Below are 24,114 nucleotides of genomic sequence, written 5' to 3' on the forward strand. Positions count from 1 at the left end.
GAGTTGCTTGTCTTTTCAATGAGGGTGGGTGGAGAGGGAGGAAGATGAAAATTTGGAACCCAAAGTTTTAAAAACACATGTTAAAAAAAATTATTTTCACATGCAACTGGGAAATACAGGAAATGGAGTATAGAAATCTGTCCTGCCCTACAGGAAAATAGAAGGGGAAGGGGATAAGAGAAGGGAGGTGAGATAGAAGGGAGGGCAGATTAGGGGAAGGGGTGTACAGAATGCATGCCATATTGGGGTGTGGGAGGGATGATATGGGGAGAGAATTTGGAACTCAAAATCTTGTGGAATGTTGAAAACTAAAAATAAATAAAAAAGAGACAAAATAAACTTTAGCTCTGTGTAAATAGAGTTACAAACTTTAGCTCTATGTAAATGCAAACTATTATTATTATTAGTAATAATTATTATTGACAGCCAATGAAAAGACATGGAAATGGAAGATGCTCTTATCTATGAGGAACAGGAAGAAGGCTACTTTGGCTGGACCATAGAATGCATGAAAGGGAGTAATGTATAATAAGGCTAGAAAGGTAGATTGGAACCAGGTTGTGAATTTTGAGTGTACCACACTGTTTGATTGCCAAAAGCAATTATCATATAGGTAATTGGGAGCCACTGGACTTTATTGAATAGGAGAGTGACATATTCAGACATGTACTTTAGGAAAATCACTTGAACAGCTGTGTGGAGGATGCATTGAAGAGGGAAAAGATTAGAGCTCCGGCTTTGGAGTCAGGAGGACCTGAGTTCAAATCCGGTCTCAGACACTTGACACTGATTAGCTGTGTGACCCTGGGCAAGTCACTTAACCCCAATTGCCTCACCAAAAAAAAGCAAAAAAAAAAATATTTTGAAGAGCGAGCAAATGTTTTAATGAAATATTTTAATGTACTTGAGGTTTTATGAGTTCTTATGTAGATTGATATCTTAATTTTTCAGCAAAATGGAAATATAGTGACAAAGGAAAGGAAGAAATGCAATATGCTGTTGGTTGGAGTGGTTCTCTAAATGTTGAAGAAGGGTAGGTACCAAATAACAATCTCTTATATAAAGAAATATGTTATAGATGTGAAACTGTTGGTTTGACCTACAAAAAATGTAATAAAGGTCAAAAAGTACCCATTAATACGACTATAGAAATTCCTTGAAACTGATGTTAAAATTTAACTTTCTTAGAACATTTGTTATTTATTAATATTTAAAAATTTATTAATTTATAGCAAATAATTGTGAATTATTAATATAATAAATATAACAAAATTATAGATTATAATAATAAGTTGTAATTTGTTAATATTTAGAAAATTCATTAGAAAATTACTTTGTGATAAAGAAGAAAATTTGATACCTTTTGGAATAGACTCAAAAGTTTTGAAGGAATTATGCAAAATCCCTTTTACAGTCTAATAGTCATCCAAGAATTCAAGAAATTATTTATACCCTCTAGGCTAGATATAGGATAATACCCGAAGAAAAATATAGTATCATTTATTTCTAAAATCTCTAAGTTCTTCAGAGTTGTAGAGATTACTTAATATAGTAAATAGATTCCTCCTAAAGAGTGAGAAATTCTGAACTACTCTCTAGCATGGAAGGGAGGGGAAGGAGAGAGGAAGAAAGGAAGGAAGGAAGGAATTGAGCATTTCTTAAATGTCTACTATGTGTTAGACACTCTGCTAAGTACCTTACAAATATTAACTCATTTCGTCTTCAGAACAGCCCTGGGAGGTAATACTCTTATTCCCATTTTATAGTTGAGAAAGTGAAGCAAGCAGTTAAGTGACTTTCTCAGGATCAGATAGCTATTAAGTGTCTCAGACCACATTTGAACTCCATTGCTCTATCCACTGTATCAAAATATACTGCTAGTAGCACAGGACGCCAAGAAACTTGATATTAATTAATTTTACCATGCCTCAAAGCTTCGTCTCGGGAATAAATAAGATAATCTTGGAGACTTTCAGTTCAGTTATCAGAGGAAATACAAATTTGTTTTCAAATCATTCAAATCAAATCCTTTGAATAAAGACATTTTATCTCCAGAATAGAGTATGTTGTTTCAGTGAGTGTTTTTAATTTTTTTTCTTTTGTACTAGTGTTGGGCAGGAATGTTCTTGTTGTCCATGTGAGTTAGTAAGGAGTGTGGATTTATTGAAGAAGTTAGTCTGGGGTTGGGTGAAGGAGGATAAGTGAGTAGATGCTATTTGGAATTTTATGGTTTATCACCTCGGACTACCTGACACAACCTCAAATTTTTGGAAAATGAAGGAAGTTTCCTTTGGGAATTAGTATACTTCCTTTATAGTTCTAGGGTATTAGGAGAACCTAGTAGGTTTTAGAAGTAGGGTTGGGGTATTCCTTGTTTTTCTACAAATTGATATTATCTGTGGGATTGGACTAGATTTAGAAAAAAAGAGGTAGTGAATCAAATTTTGTGTGTGTCCCAATTAGTGCACATAATGGATCTCATGAAGTGATTGCATTATTTAAATTTCCATTGGGCTGGAAACAGTTGCCATATTTCATTCACATAATTATGACTTTGATAGTGTGAATATGAATATGTTACCATTGTATGTGTTTCATCATTAATACTACTTGGGACCTATTTATGTGACCAATCCTTTCCGTCACCATTGCTTTTTTTAACCCTTTATCAAATTATGTAAAGCAATTTGCAAACCTTATTGTGCTGTATAAATACTAACTACCATCACTACTATTACTATTACTACTATGAATTGTTTACTTGAAAGAACAAATTAGATCTTCATTTTTTATAAAATAGTAATTTTGTTTTTAGGGAATGTGTAAGTAGTGCCTTGTGTATTCCGTTGGCGAGTCAAAAGAGGTAAGAACAAGCAAAAAATTCTTTTGTCTCTAACTTAGTTTATAGGATATTTAATTTTTGTGACATTTTGGTTACAACAGAAGTTCTACCGGGCGCCCTGACTGGACCTGCATCGTGGTGGGCTTTACTTCTGGTTATGTTCGATTCTATACTGAGGTGAGTTATTTGTTTACAACGTTACTTTGACTCCCTTAGAGAACCTACCAAGTTGATTATCTTATATATTTTTTAGGTTAACTAATAAGTACCCTAACAATTTGACCAAAAAACATAGAGATTCTCGGTAGCCATTGGGACAAATGGGCATTAAAAGGTGATGGAGGAAGAACAAAGGACAACAATTAAGGATTTCCACATAGTTGCTCTAATTCAGTGGTTCCTGAAGTGGGTGATACCACACCCTGGGGAGTGCTGGAATGATCCAGGGGGGCGGTAGTTTTGGGTACAAGTGTACACTTAATCTGAGACTTCTCTCCTACTTTGTAAGATTTCCAGGGGGGTGCTGAGTAATTCTTTTTTGAAACGAGGTGGAAGGCCAAATAAGTTTGGGACCTCTGCTCTAATTCAGTGGGAGAAAGGGTAGGTGAGAGAAGGAGGAGGAACTAGAGCCGTGAAATTTTGTAGGGAAATGAGGTACTCTTTATCTGTAAAATATCTGTATATTTTTAAAATGAGATTAAATATCTGTATCTATTCTGATTTCCTTCTAGAATGGTGTTTTGTTGCTTGCACAACTTTTGAATGAAGACCCTGTACTACAGCTAAAATGCAGGACTTATGAAATCCCAAGGCATCCTGGAGTTACAGAGCAGGTTAGCAGATAAAAAACAACCAACCAAGCAAAACCAAAATAAAATAAAAGCAAACAAAAAAACCAATGATGTTAGTCCAGAGCAATTCCTTATTCTTTTGCAGAGACAAAATTTAGAAGTTTCCAACAGTTGGCAAAGCTATTTCAAACGAAAACTATAGTATCTTAACAATTAAATGCTGAAAATTTCAGGCTTGCTTTTCTTTGTTTAATGGAATATTATATATTTTCTTCTATTTTAGAGTGTAATTTTTAGGAGTCCTCAACTTTTTACTGTTTATAATATTTAATAACTTTTAATTTCCCAAGGAAAAAAGTAGTTTTAAATATAGAACATAATATGGTATTATACACCTTTACATTTTTTTTTATTTTGTGGCAATAGTTGTCAAGTAAAATTATTCTTAGAAAAGGGAAAGAAGTTTCCAGTAATATTATCATTAATACCATATTACATAATACTGCCATATCTCATTTATAAAGTGATTGTTGATCCATCTATTAAGTTACATAATTATTAGTTATGACTGATATTTATAATGTTTTTGGAAGATGAAGTGCACAAAATGAATATTTTTGTGCTAAATATCCAGAGTTGTAGAATGTAGAAAATACCTCATTATGTCAAGTTCAGTTCCGTCTGAAGGTAAATCATCAACTAATTAATCAAATATAGATTGTTGACTATTCAATTTGTAGGTCTCTCCAGAGACATACATTCCACATCTTGTCTTGTTGGATGGTAACATTGCTTCATCACTGTTAGAGTAAAGTGTGTCTGTGTGGTTACCCCCTCTCTTTGATTGCAGTTTTAGCCTGTGTATACTGTTTGGATGCTTATTCTATTATTAAATATTTTATATGTGTGTTCACCATTGTGTTAAAGTGCTATGGAGGATCCAAAAAGAGTAAAAGGCTGCCATCTTACTATTAAGATGATTGCAACATAGTTGGAGAGAGAAGAATATATAATGTGAAAGTTAACCAACAGTATAAAATAGTATATTACTAATTGCTAAGTCTAGAAAAAATTTGGATAGAAAAAGAGAAGTTATTTCAGTTAAGGGAGATGACGTCAAGGAAAATATGGATCATGTTATGTTCTTGGGAAGGTGAGGAACAATTTTGACTAGAGTAGAAGAGGTGTGTGTGTGTTTGTTAGACCCATACAAATTTATATGCTTGTGTGTGTATATAAGAGACGTGTGTGTGTGTGTATACACACACATATATGCATGCATACATACACATACACACACACATGGAAGTGGGAAATATGATTGAAGATACCAGGTTATTGTGGGTGGCCTAGAAAGTCAAGTAGAGAAGTTTAGATGTGATACAGGAATCACTAGGGATCATTTTAAAGATTCCAAAAAGAAGAGTGACATGATGAAATTCATGTAATGGGAAGATCAGCTGAATTTAACAGTTAGGTATAGAGTAAATTGACAAGGGAATGGAATCAGGGATAGCAGTTAAGTGTTTAATACAAGGATGAATTGATGATAAACTGGACTTGTGGTAGCACTAATGGTTGGGGAATGCTACTCTGCCACTGATTATTTGAGTGACCTTGGGCAAGCTTTGTCATTTGTAAAATAGGGGTATTAGATGAGCTCTGAGGTCTATTTTACATGTCTTACATTCTGTGGTTGTAGCAAGAGACATTGTGAAGAAAAAATTAATAGGACTTGGTGAACACCTGAATTTAGGAAGTAAAGTATTGGTTTTGTTGACAGAAAAGTTTGGAAGGAGTTGGTTTAGGGAAAGAAAATAGTTCTATTTTAGATTATTGAATTTGAAGTTGTTGGCAATATTTGACAATGGTAATGCCATTTGAAAACTGGAGTTGAAGTGAGAAGGCAAAATAAAGATTTGGAAGTTTAGGGTTCAATAGTAGAAGTCATAGGAATGGATGAACTCCTTAAGAGATTAAAAAATAGAGATAGAAAAGTAGAAGCTTGATACTGAAACTAAAGGAACACTGACCTTTAAGGAAGAGGAGCCAAGAAGGCAACAGATGGAGGTACAAGTAGGAAGAGAATCAGATTGGAGACAAGAGTTTGTGGAAAGTGGGATGTGCAGAAATGTGCTAGAGTGGACAAGGAGAATGTTAAAATCATAGAATCAGGGGCAGCAAGGTGGCGCAGTGGACAGAGCACCGGCCCTGAAGTCAGGAGGACCCAAACACTTGTCACTTACTGGCTGTGTGACCCTGGGCAAGTCACCTAACCCCAACTGCCTAAAAAAAAAAAATCATAGAATCATAAATTTAGATTTAGGAAGGACCTTAGAGGCTATCTAGTCCAATATCACTCATTGGCAAGGAAATTTAGTCTTAGGGACAATGAAGATGAAGAAAAACCCATTGTACTTGCTGAGGAAATTATTGGTAGTGATCATTTTGAAAGAATAATTTCATTAGTGATAATGACGTGAGTCACATAGATTTGGGAGTAAATGGATGTTAGGGAGATGAAGTAATGGGTGTAGACAATGGGTTGGAAAAAATTGGTAGAAGTTAACCCTCAATTACCTTTTACGTATGTGACTGTAACTGGTATAATGTTTAACTTTCTTTAGATCAAACAATTTCAACTCTTCTAACATTTTGATTCATTTTTCTGGACTGCCTTCAGTTTTCCACATTTTGATTAAAATAAATGTCAATGAAGATTTAAAAAAACTAGTCTAAGGCTGTGCTTCATCATAAATACAAAAGCTCATATTTGTCTAGAATGTTAAAGCATTGGCCAAAAATCTTCAGGAAAATTTTCCATTTGTTTTTATTGTCTCTCTTCCTGGTATTTTTTGTTTTTGAACCCTAGAATTAGTTATTCAGCCATTGTTTTTGTTTTCCTAGATTATTCAAGACATTTAAATAAAATAAACAGATCTGTTGTGGCAGTGTTGAAAATTGATTTTTTTTCCTTGTTCATTGAAAAGAATGAAGAGTTGAGTATCTTGTATCCAGCTGCAATTGTGACTATTGATGGTTTCAGCCTTTTCCAGTCCCTTCGTGCTTGTCGAAATCAGGTAGCAAAAGGTAAAGTTCTGATAAGAAACTGTGTAACTCCTGTCAGTGTTAATAGTTTTAATATTTTCACACTTATTTTTAGCATAATGAAAAGGATTTCAAAGATTTCTGCATTGGGAAACATTTTAGAAGCTGTTGTTTCTTTTTCTTTTCTGGACCCTGAATTTCAGGAGATTACAGCCTATAAAATTAACACACACTTTTCTCCCTTCACTTCAATTATCTTTTATAATAAATCTTATAATAAAAGTCACTTTAAATTCATACATGAATTTAGAACATTGCTCTTTTTTCTTTTAGCAATAAAGTCAAAGTATTTGTCTTTAGTTGGAATTCTGTGTAGGCAAGCTTCGAGGAAATATCATATTTTTAGTTGATATTGATGGATACCCTTTGCTACTTGAAATATCAAGATTCCTATATGTTAAATGTGATTTATTTTGTGAAACTATATATACTCTTTTCTAATGTGAAAAATATAGTTGGTCATTGCCTCTTATTAGTTTTGAATTGCACTGACTACAAGTCCAGTTATTTATCTGTATTGTGGGTCATGTTCAATTGATGATGTGGGAAAATAAATCTGTTTTCTTGACCTTTATTCATCGTGCTTTTAAAATTGGGTTTTATTTTTCTTTTACTAAAATAATCATCTTAACTTTATAGAGGGAACTGAATAAAAATTTAACTGTGTTCTAATATCTTGTCTAGCGGTTAGCTGATGCAGTCAGTCAGCAAACATAGTAAATACTTACTATGTACCAGGCATTATGTGAGACAAACTATAAATACCTATGTACATACAAAATATAGTCAGAATAAATGGAAGATAATCTTAGAGGGGAGGCACTAGCAGTGGAAGGGGTAGGAGGAGGTGAACTGGAAGCTTTTGGAAGAATTCCATAATCTAAGTTGGTAACCTGTAACATTGAATGTTACTCTTTCTTTACTTACTGTTGTGCTTTATTTAAGTGGAATTATTCATGACAGAGTTTCTATTGCTATTCACTTATTCTAGTATTGCTATTAACATCTGTATCTACCAGATTGACAATAGTTAACTGTTTGAGTTTCTACTTTCTGTATAATACTTTCCTGAGTACATTAAATCCCATTGTGATCTGCTATTACTACTTGGATTCTATCTTTAATGTTCTATATATTCTTCATTGAAGCTAATAAACCAATTAACAATTGTATTTTTGCTTCCTTACTGGCAAAGATTGTCAATTGACAGTTTTTAAAAAATGACAATTTTAAAAAACAAATTGAGTGAATTCATTTTAGTTTTTCATGATAAAAAATTTTAGTTGAATTTTAACAATTTGGGAAGGAAATAAAAAAACAACTTCCTAATGACTGTAATTCTTAATTCTATAGCTGCAGCATCGGGTAATGAAAACATACAGCCACCACCTTTAGCATATAAGAAATGGGGTCTACAGGATATTGATACCATAATTGATCATGCAAGTATTGGTAAGCATTAGTATTTGAATTTTAAAAAATTACTTTAGTAGTATTTATTTAGGGAGTTCTCATGTCATTAGTACTGTGATAGTAGCTCACATGTGATTCTTTAAGGGGTACAATAGTCAAGCAGATAATAAAAATATCACCATTTTACAGATGAGGAAGTTGGGGCTCAGAGAATCAACATACATTTAAGTACATACTATGCAATAGGCGTTGTGCCGAATGCTTGGGACAACAAGAAAGGTAAAAACAATGCCTGCTGTCAAGGAGCTTAAATTCTAATGGGGAAGATAACATGTAAATTACTGGAAAAGATCTGTACAGAGCAGGTAGAAAATAATCTCAGAAGGGAAGGCTTTAGCAGCTAGAAGTACAGTGTTAAGGCCTTCTGTGGATGGTAGGATGTAAGCTGAGTCTTGAAGAAAGTCAGGAGAACTAAAAGGCAGAGGTAAGGAGGCAGAGCAGTCCAGGAATGAGGGACAGAAGGACAAAGACCAAGAGGTAGGAGCTGGAGTATTACATGTGAGGAACAGCCAGGAAGCCAGTCACCGTAGCTGGATCGTAAAGTATGTGGAGGGAAGTAAAGGGAAAAGAAAACTGGAAAAAGAAGAAGGGGCCAGATTGTGAAGGTCTTTAATTGTCAAACAAAGAATTTTACATTTGATTCTAACTTAGGAAGGCTGGAGTTTATTGAGTAGGAGAGTGATGTGAGAGAAATCCTAAATTCCAAAGAGAGAAATCTTTGGAAGCTGAGGGGAGCATGGATTAGAATTGGGAGAAATAAGACAGGAAGAATGATTAGAAGATAATTGTAATAGTTTAGTCAAGAGGTGATGCAGATGTGAACCAGGGCAGTAACTGTTTGAGGGAGAGAAGGGGACATATGAAAAAAGTTGTAAGGAAAGGTTTGTCAAAAAATTGGATGTCCTTTGGGGTGAGTGAGAGTGAAGAGCTAAGGATGACACTTAGATTGTGAGCCAGCATTACTGGGAGGATGATGGTGCCTGTGACAGTAATAGGGAACTTGAGAAGAGGGCAGGATTTTTTTTTGGAAAATAATGAAATCTGTTTTGCTTGTGAAACATTGAGCTTCTAGATGTTTAAGAAATAATGAGTAGGGACTACAAGTAATGAGACTATGTTCCTCTATGGAAAGAAAAATGTCATTCTTAGTGAAAAATTCATAGATTGAAGCAGTCATGCAAGGTCACATAGCTTAATGTCTGAAATAATGGAGAGTAAGATATCTTTACAGTTTTAATGTTTAAACATATGACCTATATACTATTAGTATACTTTCAGAAAGTATATATGTGATAGTTGATTTGTTTTATTTACTGGTTGGCCTCATTCCACAGAAATATTTAAACCTTTGGATAGTTCAGTCCCTCAGAATTATAGCCTTCAAACTAAATTCCTGTCATTAAAAACAGATTAAGCAAATTTGAACTTACAGTTACTGTCTAATAAGAAGTGATGCAAAGCATTAGTAATAGTGAATTAAAGCAGTAAAAAAACTTCAAATTTAATCTCAGTTTTGAAATTTAATAATATCATTTTGTTAGAACCTTTTAACTGTGTTTATAAGATTTTATTATTCCTTTCTCCCTTTCCTTTATCTCGTCATTCTCTCCCTCTCCCTTCAAAAACGAATCAATGCTATTTGAATTACTCATTCAGAGGAGTATTTGTTCAACTGGGTTTGAGTATTCAGCAGGAGAGAAGCTGGGGAAAAATTAATATGCCATCTTCCAAATTGTCCTATTATTGTTAAAGGGACCAGTCACTCAGTGATCTTCCCAGTCACCCAGGCTCACAGCCTGTGTCATCCTTGACTCTCCACTCTCATTTACCCCTCACATCCAAGCTCTTCACAATCTGACTCCTTACCCTTGCAATCTTGGGGGTCTTAAGACTAGAGGTAGCGGTCTCTAAGGTATATGGTATTAGTGGTTATGTACATAATATCCATATATACAATAACAAGAGAAACTTATTTAGTAACTGTTACATTGCTGTGTTAACTATTATAAACTCTAACATTTCATTTGAAAGTTTCAGTTACTCAGTTTATATTTGTTAACTTGGTAGTGCTCCACTTTATATTTGCCTAAGCAGCTGCACCTGAACTTTTTGATTTCTGCCTTCTCTTGGTAAAGAGTTAACTTGAGGTTAGAGTTTTTGTTTCAAGGCTTACAATTGGCAAGTTTCTTATTTTATATTTAGCATATAAACCACCACTTGTTTTTGGAACTGTTTAAAATTGTAAAGGACCATTTATATGCCGTGATCCAGGTGGTATTCCATAGCCTTCAAATTCACCGATACAGTGCCTGCTAGATATGCATCAAGTCTATGAAAAAAATGCTAAGTAATGAATACGCTGCTTGTAGATCTAAAACAAAAAACCTAAGTTTACAAGCCTGAGTTAGGCATGCTTAGTTGTTGAAATTGGCCAACCGTTAGCATGCTCGGCAGTTTGAAGATTACCCTATATGCATCAGTTTACTAAACTGAAGGTCTTCCAGCCAGCAGGTTGTGACCTGCCTAGTAGAGCTGTATGCTGTTGGCCATCTCTGTACTCTCTTGTCCCTCTGGAGGGAGATAAACACAACCAAGAGCAGTGGTTCTCTTCTCCTTTTTTTAGTGTGGGATGAGCACCTGTAGCTCCCACTGGTACACTAAATATTTTGGAAGTAGAAAGTCACTTATTCATTTAAAAAAAAAAACAGAATAGCTTATTGTAGCTTTTTGTTTACATGTACTATTTTTGACATATTTCTTAGAATCAGGAAAGATAGATTACTAATATTAACGTGCAGTAATCCTTTCAATATTTTAGACTGTTTTATTGTATTCTTTTTTTCATAACAAAACTTGTCAAATGAATAGAAACATAACTCTGGCATTTAAAAAAAACTTTTAAAAATCTTTGTATTTTAAAGTAAAACTAAATATAAATATCATAGGATCAAGAGCTAGAAGCAGACCTTAGACATACTCTAGTTCAGCCTACTTATTTTACAGATAAGGAAACTAAGATTCAGAAGGGTTGTTATTTTCCTTTTTTTTTTGGCTAGACAGTGGGGTTAAGTGACTTGCCCAGGGTCACACAGTAGTAAGTGTCAAGTGTCTGAGGCCAGATTTGAATTCAGGTCCTCTTGACTCCAGGGCTCTACTCACTGCCCCAAGGGTTGTGATTTTCCCAATGTCACACAGCTAGTAAATAGTACAACCAGGATTCAAACCAAGGTCCTTTGACCTTAGATTTAGTGATCATTCCCCAACTCATTGCCTTGCCCTTTACTGTATTTAAAAACAAATCTTAACTAAAAATTTAGCAGTCTGAAATAACATTTTTTCAGCAGTTTTAATATCATTATTTTGTCATAGGAATCATGACACTATCTCCTTTTGATCAAATGAAAACGGCTTCAAATATAGGTGGATTTAATGCAGCAATAAAAAATAGTCCACCTGCAATGTCTCAGTACATTACTGTTGGGTCAAATCCATTTACTGGTTTCTTCTATGCTTTAGAGGTATGTATTCCATTAATGGTAATGATTAAGGTAAACATTTTGACTTTTTAAACTCTTTTCTTCTTTCCTATTTTTATGTGCATAGACATCTCTGTGAGTTATTCTGTTATTAGAAATTTACTTTTACTTCAAACTTTCTAGTTTCCTATTAAAAAAAGGTTCAAAATTATTTTTAGCAATGTACCTTGAAAGGTTAATATTTATTTTACAACAGAAGAATTTAAGTATGTTATATAATATGCTTGATGGAAAATTTAGATTAAACTCAAGAAGCTGTTTGACAGCAATTTGACTATTTGACATTATCAGACAGGTTTTGGTTTTGTTTTAAACAAGGCAGATTCTTTTTGAGACCTGCTTTTTTGTCTTATGACATGCTTAATATTTCATGGGGCTTCATGATTTTTTTCAAATGTATTTCTAGCCAGAAAAATGATCTTGATTACTATGTTAAGATCTGCTAATGTAAATCACTCAAAGTATGTTATCAACAAAAAATATTGTGTACATTTTTCTCTTAATAAACTCTGAAAACCATATAAACTTTTTATTCAGTTTGAAAATAGGAAGAAAATTTCTTATGAACCTAAAATTGAATGTAAATATTTTCATATTGCTAAGGAATAGTTTCTGGTCTTGTATTCTGTACTATATATATACTTGAAATACTCATTTTATGACTTCAGTATTCTAAATTAGTATGAATATAGGCCACACTTTCCCCCAAATCTGACATACCTGAGTGTAGTCTATAATGGTGCTTTTAGTAGCTTAGATATAGATTAAAATTTAGTGGTCTTCCAGACAAAAACAGCTACTGAAAGCTTTTCCTTTGGCTAGAAAAGGTGCTAGGGAATCTGATGCATTCACATACCTTTGTTGCTTCAAGGTCACGGATACAGATCCCTCCTGCTTACATGTCCAGAGAAATTGCATTCATCCCTGTTCTGAGTCCCTTTGGACATAGAGATTTTGTTATAAATCTCATATCTCCCTTGTTCCCCCATGTCTTGGAGATTGTAGTAAACCAGTAGAAATGGTAGGTGGGAAGGGATCTTGGGGAAAGTTTTCTTTCTAGAAGTTAGTACTTCATCCCATAGCTCTCAGGCTTTATTTCTCACTTCTTGAGAGATGATGATAGTTTCTGCTGTTTGAAGCTTCAAAGGCTCTATGGGGTTCAGTGCCATGGGCAGGACTGGTAGATATCATAGAATTGTGAGTTTTCTAAATTTTGTAGTTGAGCAAGGGATGCCTATGGAGTGGTGTAAGAGAAGAGGCAGAAAGAAAATGATATATCTGTGTGACTCTCTAACTCTGCTTTCCATGTTTGTTTGGTGTTTTCAGCTTCCCTACTTTTGTGTTCCTTACAGTGATGCTTTACATTTTTTAGGGGGAAAAGGTTGTTTTAGTTAGTTTTAGAAAAGAAATCAGATTTATAGGTCAGTGTGTGTTACATTGGTAACTTTGTGTAATTATAACTTTCCTTTCATTGGGATACAGTTTATATTTTAAGTGGTCTTAGTCAGACAAACATGATATATCTTTTACTTCTTGGACCATTTTCATAAACTTCTTATATTTAAAAGATGTGGTTAGTTCAGAATATATTTTTGACTCTAAAACAACATTTCTTTAAAAAAAAAAAAAAACCAAAACACTAGAGATGTAATTTCATTGGTAGAGGGAATTTCCAGTGAAGAAACTTCCTATTTCCCTCCAACTTGGAAAATTGCCTGTGGCACCAAGGGATTGGTTTCTTAATTTCCCCAGAATTGCACACCCATTTTGTTTGACAGAAACAGTACTTGAACAGCAGGGTTAAAAGAAGTTAATGTATTTTAAAAAACTGATCTATCAAAATTACTTAGTAATGGAACCGATACTGAAATTAAGGTCTCAGTGCCTTTTCCTCGACATCTCAGTTGCTAAAACACTTCTGTTTTTTGATGTCCTCAAGTTTCTGATAGCTAACTTGCATGTCCTTATGTCATTTGTACTTTTCATTGCCTAAATTTCGTACCTGAATTGTAATACCTTCCTGGGTAAACAGACAATAAGCTTCAGAATTGATCATAACCCACAAGCAATTTGAGAGAAAGAACATTTGCTTGTGTTTTTTTTTATTATTATCATTATTTTTAGGCAGTTGGGGTTAAGTGACGTGCCCAGGGTCACACAACTAGCATGTGTCATGTGTTTGGTCTGAGGTCAGATTTGAACTCAGGTAACTCCTGACTCCAAGGCCAGTGCTCAATCCACTGCGCCACCTAGCTGCCCCTGAGAAGGAACATTTGCAAGGAGAGAGAAAGTAGACTTTCAAAAGAGCAAATTCTAGCTCCTATGACTTCTGAACTTTATCTCTTTTTTAAGGTTGTTAAAATTTTGGCTGAGAGGTCAGATTTGGCACCACTTTTCCTTTCTCATGTAAAAAACAACCTCAAAATACTTTAAACTTTTATGAGATCTAGTTAAGTGAAGATGGTGAATCTAATAGTGCTTTTAAAAGGGGGGGGGACCCGATTTTGGAAGGGAAAAAAGAAAGAGTGGACTTTTTCCTGATAATGTACTCTTAAAAAGTAAATTTTACTTTGGAAATTAGGTTCCCTCTTAAAGTAAAACTCTAATTGTGTGTTGAGGTGAGCTGTGCATTTTTATTAGAGTAGATTTGACCAGTCTTCCAAAATTCTTCAAATTTATATTATTTTGAAAAGACTTTTTTCTTTTATCTAGTGCCAGGTTTTTTATGCAAGGATGGTTATCTTTTTCTTATTTGTTTTCTTAGGTATAAAATTTGTGTTCTTTTGTTATTTCCTTAGGGAAGTTCACAGCCGTTGCTGTCTCATGTTGCTTTAGCAGTTGCAAGTAAACTGACTTCTGCATTATTTAATGCTGCAAGGTAATGGGATTCAGAATAACTTCACATACACTTAGCTTTGTTTTAAGACTGCATTTCAATGTTTTAGAATCATTAGTGTTATTCTTAATTCATTTTGTTTCAAGTGGCTGGCTTGGTTGGAAGAGTAAGCATGAAGAGGAAGCTATTCAGAAGCAGAAACCAAAAGTTGAACCAGCAACACCATTAGCTGTAAGGCAAGTCTGATATGTAGTTTTTAAAAATATTTTTTATAATTTCAATTTGACTGTTGAATTTTGTAATTTTTGTAAATTTCCAGTTCATTTCTCATTGGTTGTCCATCAGTCTGCTTATTCTTTAGAGCTGTTAGGATACCAACTGAAATATTTACTTTTTTCTCTCTTTGTTGTAATATAAAATGAGTCCAGTAAAAACCATTGAATTCCTTTCTTTAAAAAGTTATAATAGCATGTCACTAAGAGAAGCAACATGGCCTTAGAGTTAGGAAGACCTGAGTTCTAACGTTGTATCTGATTCATACTGTATGACCATGCACAAATTGTGTGACCATGGGCAAGCCACTTTAACCCTTTAATGGCCGAGAAACTCTTAAAACTGTAAGGCACTGTTAAAGTTGTCAATTTGCATTGGTGCAGAGAGTTTTCTCACTAGGAGAAAACCTCCACACTGGTGAAATAACATCTGAAACAACAATAACACATATAGCTACTTTGGACAAGATTTAATTCATTTGTTTAAATATTAACAATAGAATCAAAGCATAAGTGTTAAAGATATGTGAGCATGTATCAGAGAGTCAACTTGTGTTGGCCTGGAATACATTAGTAATATTCCAGATTAGTCTGTGTATTATGCCTCTGTTTTTATTTTCTGCTTATTTACTATTGAATAAGAGAGTCAGGAAAGAAAATACCATTTAAATTAGATTTCTTTCTCTTTAGTAGATCCTTCTTAAGAACTATTATTTAAAGTTTATTTAGTGCATCAACTTTGAGAACCAGGAAGGATACCAAAAAAATTAATGAAATATTCATTAGTTACCTGAAATGTGAAAGGTGCTACTCTAAGGACCCTTAAATTCTTCTTTGAGCTTAAGTTGCCACATCTATACAATGTGGCTCCTATTTGCCCTGCTTGTTTCAGAGGATTGTTTTATGGAAAGGACTTTGTAAACCTTCAAGTATTAGAGAAATGTGAGGTGATGATGATGATTCTAAATATAGTTGTAACATAGACCCTACTCTCAAGGAGTTTACAATCTAATGGGGAAGAGGGCAGTGATCACAAGTAACTATATTATAATGGAAGAAGTATAGAGCTTGAGAGATTCAGGCCAAGTTCTGTGAACAGTTTGAGGATCATTTTCACCCGGGGGGAAAAGGTGGTGAAGGGAAGAGCTTCAGGGAGGAGATGGCACCGAGTTGTGTGTTGAAGGAATGGAGGGATTTCTACAGGCGGGCATCGTCAGCAGAGTAGGGCGGAACCGTTCGAGGCATTGAGGACTGTATGAACAAATGCATAGAGATCTGAGAGGGAAGAACGGGAACCGAAAATGAAGGACATTCTAGTTGGAATAAGAGATGAAATTAGGAAAGCAGACTGGATTTAGATCATGGAAAGTCTTGGATTCTGGAACCAAGAATTCATACTTTATTCCATAGGCAATGAGGAACCACTGATGGGTGTCACGGCCAGAAGAGTACATTAGGAAAATTATATAGGCAATGATGTGAAGGCTAGATTGGAGAAAGTGTAGCATGCAAATAGGAGATGTATTTAAGTGGCTAATTATAATGGTCTAAAAATATTCAAGGGCATGAACAAGGGCAGTTATAGTGGAATGGAGAGAAGGGAGGAATGCTGGAGATATTGTGGAGAAAGAAAGACAGGTCTTGGCAACTGATTGGATGTGTATTATGATGGAAAGAGAAGAGTCAGATTACTTTAAGATTATATGACTGGGTGACTAGGAGAATAGTGGGTTCTTTAAGAGAAATAAAGACTGAGGGTAGGTTAGACAATAATTTAGTAAGAAACATACTGGTGTGGTAGAACTTTTAGGAAGAAATATCCATTAGGCAGTTGAAAATAGGGAGCTGGGCCTGTGGAGGAAGGTTGGAGATGAAGAGAGAGATTGGAAGTCATTTACACAAGAATAATAATTAAAGCCATAGTAGTGGATGAAATTACTAAGAGAGAAAGTGTAGAGAGAAAAAAAGGGAAGACAAGGCAAAAATTACATTTGAGGGGTTAGAGGAGAATGAGGAACAAACAAGTAAGACAGAAGGCATAGCTGGACTTCTGAGGAAACAAAATAGATGTGACAAAGTTTATGCATCGACACTCACACACTGTACTCTTAGGAGACCCCTCAGTCCCTCACTAAGAGATTATTTACTCTTAAGTGATATATAAATCTGACAAGAATGGCTATCTGCTTTCCAGGTCTTTAGCAAATTCAAAGGGAGAAGACTCTTCATTACAGGTAGGCATATTGGCAACTAAAGGGAATGACAAGTAACAGCATGAAAGTAAGGAAGGAGACAGAAAAAGTAGTAGACATATGAATGAAAAAAGCATAGCAGCCTAGTGCCATTTTGTGTGCATACCTCAAATAGGCCATGACAGTATATGAGTGTAAAATAATTGTAATGTTGATTCCAAATCATAAAAAAAATGACAGATTGTCTTCACTCAGCTTTATTTACAGAAGGCAGGGAAGTGAGGCTACATTTTAGAAAGATTTTAATTCAGATTTAAATAAATAGTTTTGATGTTTAAAGAGGTAAATGCTCAATTATTTTGAAAACTCACCTATCCAGAACAGCTCATTTTCTTATTCCAGATGGCCAATTTATAGCCCAAAACTCTTTATTAGAAAACATTCATCTTTGATCAGCCCACAAAAATGAATATTAATTTGAAGCAAGTTTCGTTTTTTAAAAGTTGAAACAAATACACTCTTTTGTTTAAATGTTTAATGATTTTTTCCTACTTCACAAGATTGTGATATGTTTTTGTGTTTTCTTTTTAATATCAGATTTGGGCTTCCTGATTCAAGGCGCCATGGTGAAAGCATATGTCTCTCTCCATGTAACACACTAGCAGCAGTAACTGACGATTTTGGCAGAGTTATTTTATTAGATGTGGCAAGGGGACTTGCAATTCGCATGTGGAAAGGTACTACCTTGGATAAATCTAGGGGCTTCTTTCTGAATTTCACTATTTGAACAGATATTTTCCCTTTCCTCCAGCTGGCTAAAACATTTTGTAATGATTTTGAAAATACTTTGTTGTATTTTAATTTTGATTTTATTTTAAAGATCAACATGGTAACCACTGTAGAACTGAAATATTATTGGATCTGTTTTCCATAGCTTAATTATACATAATACGTGAATCTATGTAGTATGTAGTGTATCTATGATGACACCAATTCATAAATTCCCTTCACCAATGATGATTGTGACTTAATCATATATAAACATATACTCATACACAATAGAGGAAGAGCACTGGAGTCAAAAGAACCTGAGTTAAAGTCCCACCTGCTACATATACTAAATATATGACCATGGACAAATCACTTAATTTTTAATGCCCCTTGGCAATGCTCTAAGGCTATTTAGTTAACAAAAGAGTACCTGATTTGCCTCAATGGAGGGATTTCCATATTAATTAAATCAAAACTAAAACATTAATCTGTCTGATTATTTCAATTGATAATATGCTAGACAGTCTCTTTTTAGGCCAATCATAGTTAACTCACTCCTGCAAATAAAATACTTTTATAATCTAGCAAAGAAGTTTGTCTCTGACTTTGGTACCAAAAGACTACTTGTAAATAATGCCCATTACAAAGGGTTAGAGATAGTTTGAATATCCTTAATAATCCATTATAGATGAGTCAAAGTTTTACTAAGTTATTTTTGAACGTATTTGTTTATGCACTTGTTGAAATAACAGACTATAAGTTTCTGACTTCATATGTAAACCTGCATTTTTCATTTGTTCAATCAGCAAGCATTGTATTATATGTATATTGTATTATATGGCAAGCATTGAAGATGCAAAGAAAAAATGAAATACTCAGATCTCTCAAGATGTTTACATTCTCTTGAGAAGAACAACATATATTTATGTAAGTGCATGAAGTACACTCTAATTTCTTGGGAGAGACACTAGCAATTGGAGTGATTAGGAAACTAGACCTCATGTATGAGGGACCATTTCAGTTGGGCTTTGAAGGAAAACATTGATTCTAAGAGAGGGAAGTGAGAAGTACATATCAGGTGTGGGGGATAACCCATATAAAGGCATGTAGATTCAAATGAAATGACATAAATTAGAAATAGGAAGAAGATCCATTTGCTTAAGCTGGTGTGTATGAAGGGAAGTAGTTTATAGTAAGATTGGATTGGAGCCCTGTTATAAAGAACTTTTAGTGCTGAATAAAGGAATTTATATTTGATCCTAGAGTAACAATGAACAGTTGGAACTTCTTGAGCAGTAAAGTGACAGTTTCAAACATTTGCCCTAGAAATATCATTTTGACAGCTATGTGGAGGACCAAGAGGAGAGGAGAGAGATTTTTGGCAGGGAAATCAATTAGGAAATTATCACAATAACCCTTGGCTATGGGTGATGGGGGCTTGAGCTAGTTGGTTGTAGTAGTGTGAATGGATAGAAGGGTGATTCTGCTGTGAAAGATGTTTTGAAGTAGAATCAGCAAGAATTGGCAACTACTGGTGAATGAGAAATTGAGGACAGATGACTCAGGCTTCAAATCTGAATGACTAGAAAGATGATGGTACCCTTAACAATGGCACATTTCAACATTTCAAGTGTCTGTGATTTTATGGTGTGAGTGCTTCCTCTGCTGTCACAGATCTCATCCCCTCCTTAGTTTTATCATTGGTCTTTGTGAATTGCTCAGCCCAATCTTTGAATGATGAGCTTCTCTGAACCAAACTGAGATGGCCCTTAAATAACAGGAGTACAGCCTACTCCTGGGCCTATACCTGAAGCTTTTCTCACTTGGTAGGATCTACCAGTGCCAGAGCTCATGATAACCTGAGGGCTGTGAAGGCCTCAGAGAGCCTTCTTGCCTTGATGAGGCACCAAAGAAGAAAGCCTTTAAGTGGAGGGGTACATACACATTTTTTGGTATTCTTTTTATTTATTTATTTATTTATTGGTTGTATTCTTAATATCTTATGTTCTATTACATCCCAATAAGATTATAAACATGTCTTATGTTGCTGTTATGCCTTTTACAGATCTAGATATCTGTCAGCACAAGAAAAATCTCTGATTTTGCTAATGCAGGAAAACCTTACATCAATGCAAGTCACAGTCCAATTTTCCTATCTTAGAGAGTTGCCAGAGTCTCAGAGAGGTTAAATAACTTTTGCAGCATCACACTATGAGTTAATGAGTGTCAGAGATTAAGTTTGATCAATTAAGTCTCCCTGACTTGAAGTCTAGCAGTCTATTCATTCTGTCACTATGCCTCTCTACTATAGTAGTCACTTAATAAATACTTACTAAATTAAATTGATTTGCATTGAGTGAAATCATGCTTTATAGGTCAAAAACAAGCCTTATCCTTTTGTTTATTCATTCTGGGTAGCACCAAACTTACCAGGTGGCACACAAGATTAAGAAATACTTGCTTACATTTTCCTTTTACTAGGTGAGTTCAGTGTTCATAACAGAACATTTTCATAATTCTTTTGTAATTCAGTTTTTGTTTTGTTTTAACAATCTTTTGTATAGAACCTGGTAAAAGACTTCTAAGTAGTGTTAGCTCTTAGTTCTCCCTGTCTTTATACTTATACTTCAAAGAAGTCAAATAGATGAATGAGATGTTTGTTTAACAAATATTTATGAAATACATACTATGTGTAAGGCACTATGAGGAACACAGAGTTGTGTAAGACAAGATCCCTGCCTTCTAAAAGCTCTATGGTATAATAAGGAAGATAGCTTCGTTATTATATTCATAGCTTGCTATAGATTGAAGTAATAGAAAGATAGATAGGTAGATATCATTTATCAAGGGCTTACTATATGTCAGGAACTGTGGTAAGGGCTGGTAATACAAATAAAACAATCAAAACAGTTTCTGCCCTCCAGTTGCTTAATAGCTAATAGGGGGAAGACAGTATATAAAGGGAAGCTGAGAAATGGGGGTGAAGCTGGGTACCATGTGCAATGGCATAGTTTGGAGCTGGTAGCTAGGAAGTGAAGTAGAAGCGTGATTCTTAAGGCAAAGTACATCTATTAGAGCCTTATTAGCTTCCTTCGAGCTAGTAGCCAAGAATGGCATATTGTTGTGTAGTCATTTCAGTCATATTTGACTCTTTGTGACCCATTTTGGGGTTTTCTTGGCAAAGATAGTGGAGTGGTTTGCCATTTCCTTCTTTATAGTTGAGTAAATTGAGGCAAACAGGGTTAAGTGACTTGCCCAGGGTCACTGTCCAAGGCCAGATTTGAACTTAGGAAGCTAGGTCTTCCTGACTCCAGGCCCTGCACTCTATCCACTGTGCCACCTAGCTGCCCAAGAATGCTATAAGAGTGATATAAGTGAAGAGAAGCTCAAAAGAGAGAAAGAGGTCCTAGACCGGGGAGGGGGGACCAGTATTGACTGAGACAAGTAACAGTCTGCTGAAACTCCCAACAAGAAACAAATTGACAGACTCACACTTGGGCCAGGAATTTGCAGAACTCAGACCAGAGCAGTGAACAGACTTCCCCTTGGATCACACTACTTTGAAAGCACTGAAAGCTTGCAGGGACCCATGTGGAACTGTGAAAGTAGCAGATGGATATAAGAAGACAGAAACTCAGACCAAACATCCCCTTCAGAAATATGCAGACCCTCTATTAACATAGCGCAGCATTAACATAAAGTCCAAAGTCAAGAAGAAAGCTGGAAGAATGAGCAAACAAAAAAAGAACCAAAAAATATAGAGCTATTGTGGTGATGGGGGAAGCTCAAGACAACAAACACAGAAGAAAAGAATGCTTTGAAAACTTACAAAGCCTCCGATTAAAATGCAGCTGGGACACAGGTCCGTTGAGAATTCCTTGAAGAGTTAAAGCAAGAGGTAAGGAGCTAAAAATTTATTTTAAAAACCAGTTGAGAGTAGTAAGGGAAAGAATGGAAAAACAAGCAAGGGCTAGGGAAGGAATGTATAAAAATAGCATTAACAGTTTGGAAAAAGAGGTACAAAACCTTACTGAAGAAAATCTGAAGAAAAATAACTCCTCTTAGAAAATTAGAATTGGCCATATGGAAACTAGTGCCTGTATAAGATATCAGGAAATAATAAAACAAAGCCAAAAAAGAAAGAAAGAAAGAAAGAAAACTTGAACTATCTCAGAAAAAACAATTGACCTGGAAAACAAATAGAGGAAAAAATAATTTAAGAATCACTGGACTTCCTGAAAACCATAAACAAAAAAAGAACTTAGTCATCATATTGCAAGTAATTACAAAAGAAAACTGTCCTAATATCTTAGAACCAGAGTACAAAGTGGAAATTGAAAGAATCTGTCAGTCACCTCCTGAAAGAAACACCAAAATGAAAATTCCCATGAATATTATAACCAAAATCTGGAACTCCTAGGCCAAGGAAAAAATACTGCAAGCAACCAGGAAGAAAGCTTTCAAATACCAAGGAGTCAGAATCAGGATCACTCAAGATTTAGCAGCCATCTCTATAAAAAAACAGAGGACGTAGAATATATATTTCAGAAGACAAGGGATCTAGTTTTACAACCAAAAATCATACCCAACAAAACTGAGTATAATCATTCAGGGGGAAAAATGAATCTTTAATGAAATAGAGGACTTCAAGACATTCTTAATGAAAAGATCAAAGCTGAGTAGAAAATTTGACATACAAACACGCGAGTCAAGAGAGGCATAAAGGGCTAAAAACTCCAGGTCCCTCAACGAATTCTTATGTGGCATGAACTTGAGGCTCTTTACCTCTAAACCCTCATCAGTGTAACTTCTAAAAGGTGCCACCCAAAACTAAATGCAGAGCTCCAGATGTGGTCCTACCAAGGTCAAATACAACAGGACTGTTAGAGACACATAGCTTCTCTTAGTGTGGCTAACACACCATTAGCTTTTCTGGTTGATAAATTTTTTTTTATTTCAATTTTTCCATTGACCAATGGAGAGAAAGATAACTTCTGAGTGGGCTCTTAGGCAAGGTTACAGGGAAGATGTGGCATTTGAGCTGGGCCTTAATGTATATAGAAAGAAGAGTTAAATTCTTATAAGGATTCACAGAATCATAAAATCTTAGAGTTAGAAAGATCATTCAGTCAGCCTTTCATGCAGTGCAGGAATCTCAACATTCTATTCTTGTCCTTTTTATAAAATCATCAAATACTTAACAAATAACAATTCCATGAATCTAATAGAGAGAATGTTTTAACTAAAATTATGGAAACCAGTACGTTTAGATAAAATTATTTCATCTCTTCCTCTTTTTCTAAGGCTACCGGGATGCCCAAATTGGATGGATCCAAATTGTAGAAGACCTTCATGAAAGAGATTCAGAAAAGATGGATTTTTCTCCCTTTGGAAATACACAAGGTCCAAGCAGAGTGGCTCAATTTCTTGTGATCTATGCTCCAAGGAGGGGGATTCTGGAAGTGTGGAGCACTCAACAGGGCCCCAGAGTGGGAGCTTTTAATGTGGGGAAACATTGTAGGTGAGTAACACAACTTATTTTGCTGATTGAAAAGAAATATTTTAAATTAAGAAAAAAGGTTCAGTTATCCCTTCCATGTTGCAGCTGTCCCCATTGAGGTTTCAATATACAGCAGGTTGGCATAAGAAATTAAATGGGAATTTTTTGAGTTTTGAGGAAGCTTCAGATGACAAATGAAGGCCAGCAGAAGACACAGAGTCCATGACTAAATACTTAACCCAAATTTTGCAATAAGGTACTGTAAACACCCCATAAAAGAAAAAGAAAAAATTCAGACTTCTTCTCTGGTACAAAGGGAGAGCCAAAAATTTTACATGGATTTTCCAAATTGTGGGGGTGCCATGCCCTTAACCCCTGCGTTGTGGAAGAAATAACTGTACTTACAGGTTCCTTGAGATAAAGAGATGATGTTAATTCTTTAATACTGGGTTCTCAGTAAGTCTTTGGAAATTGATTGGTTGTTCTCACTGGCATTTTGGCCTGAGGCACATGGAAAATACCATGGCCAAAAATTACTGCTGCGATCTAATCTTACTTTTTTCCCCCTATGTGAATGGCAATTTATTTTGTGTCAGTGATTAGAATTCCATTAAAGCCTCTGTAGGAGTTATGACCGGAATGGTCATTTCCAGCCATGCTGCTTTCATCATGGCTTGCTGGAGTAACTTTTCAATACAAAAGGTTTATATTGAGCACTTATTTTGATAGGTATCCCCAAATCCCTGTCACACTGTTTTATACTTTGTGGGTGTTCAGTAACAGTGACTGTTTG

General features: G+C 35.0%; 1 protein-coding gene across 1 annotated transcript in view; it reads left to right on the forward strand.

Annotated features, from left to right (window-relative positions):
- LOC114049726 (rab3 GTPase-activating protein non-catalytic subunit) overlaps positions 1–24,114 on the forward strand; it is a 127,945-nt gene that overhangs the window by 54,455 nt on the left and 49,376 nt on the right. The window contains exons 4-14 of the mRNA XM_027871106.1: positions 952–1,033; positions 2,816–2,863; positions 2,944–3,019; positions 3,574–3,675; positions 6,624–6,723; positions 8,095–8,193; positions 11,584–11,732; positions 14,549–14,628; positions 14,733–14,822; positions 17,648–17,787; positions 23,126–23,342. Coding sequence (XP_027726907.1) covers positions 952–1,033; positions 2,816–2,863; positions 2,944–3,019; positions 3,574–3,675; positions 6,624–6,723; positions 8,095–8,193; positions 11,584–11,732; positions 14,549–14,628; positions 14,733–14,822; positions 17,648–17,787; positions 23,126–23,342 — 1,183 coding nt within the window. The remainder of the gene's footprint in view (positions 1–951; positions 1,034–2,815; positions 2,864–2,943; positions 3,020–3,573; positions 3,676–6,623; positions 6,724–8,094; positions 8,194–11,583; positions 11,733–14,548; positions 14,629–14,732; positions 14,823–17,647; positions 17,788–23,125; positions 23,343–24,114) is intronic.

Source organism: Vombatus ursinus, unplaced genomic scaffold (assembly GCF_900497805.2).
Source record: "Vombatus ursinus unplaced genomic scaffold, bare-nosed wombat genome assembly UNPS02014798.1, whole genome shotgun sequence".
Lineage (NCBI taxonomy): Eukaryota > Metazoa > Chordata > Mammalia > Diprotodontia > Vombatidae > Vombatus > Vombatus ursinus.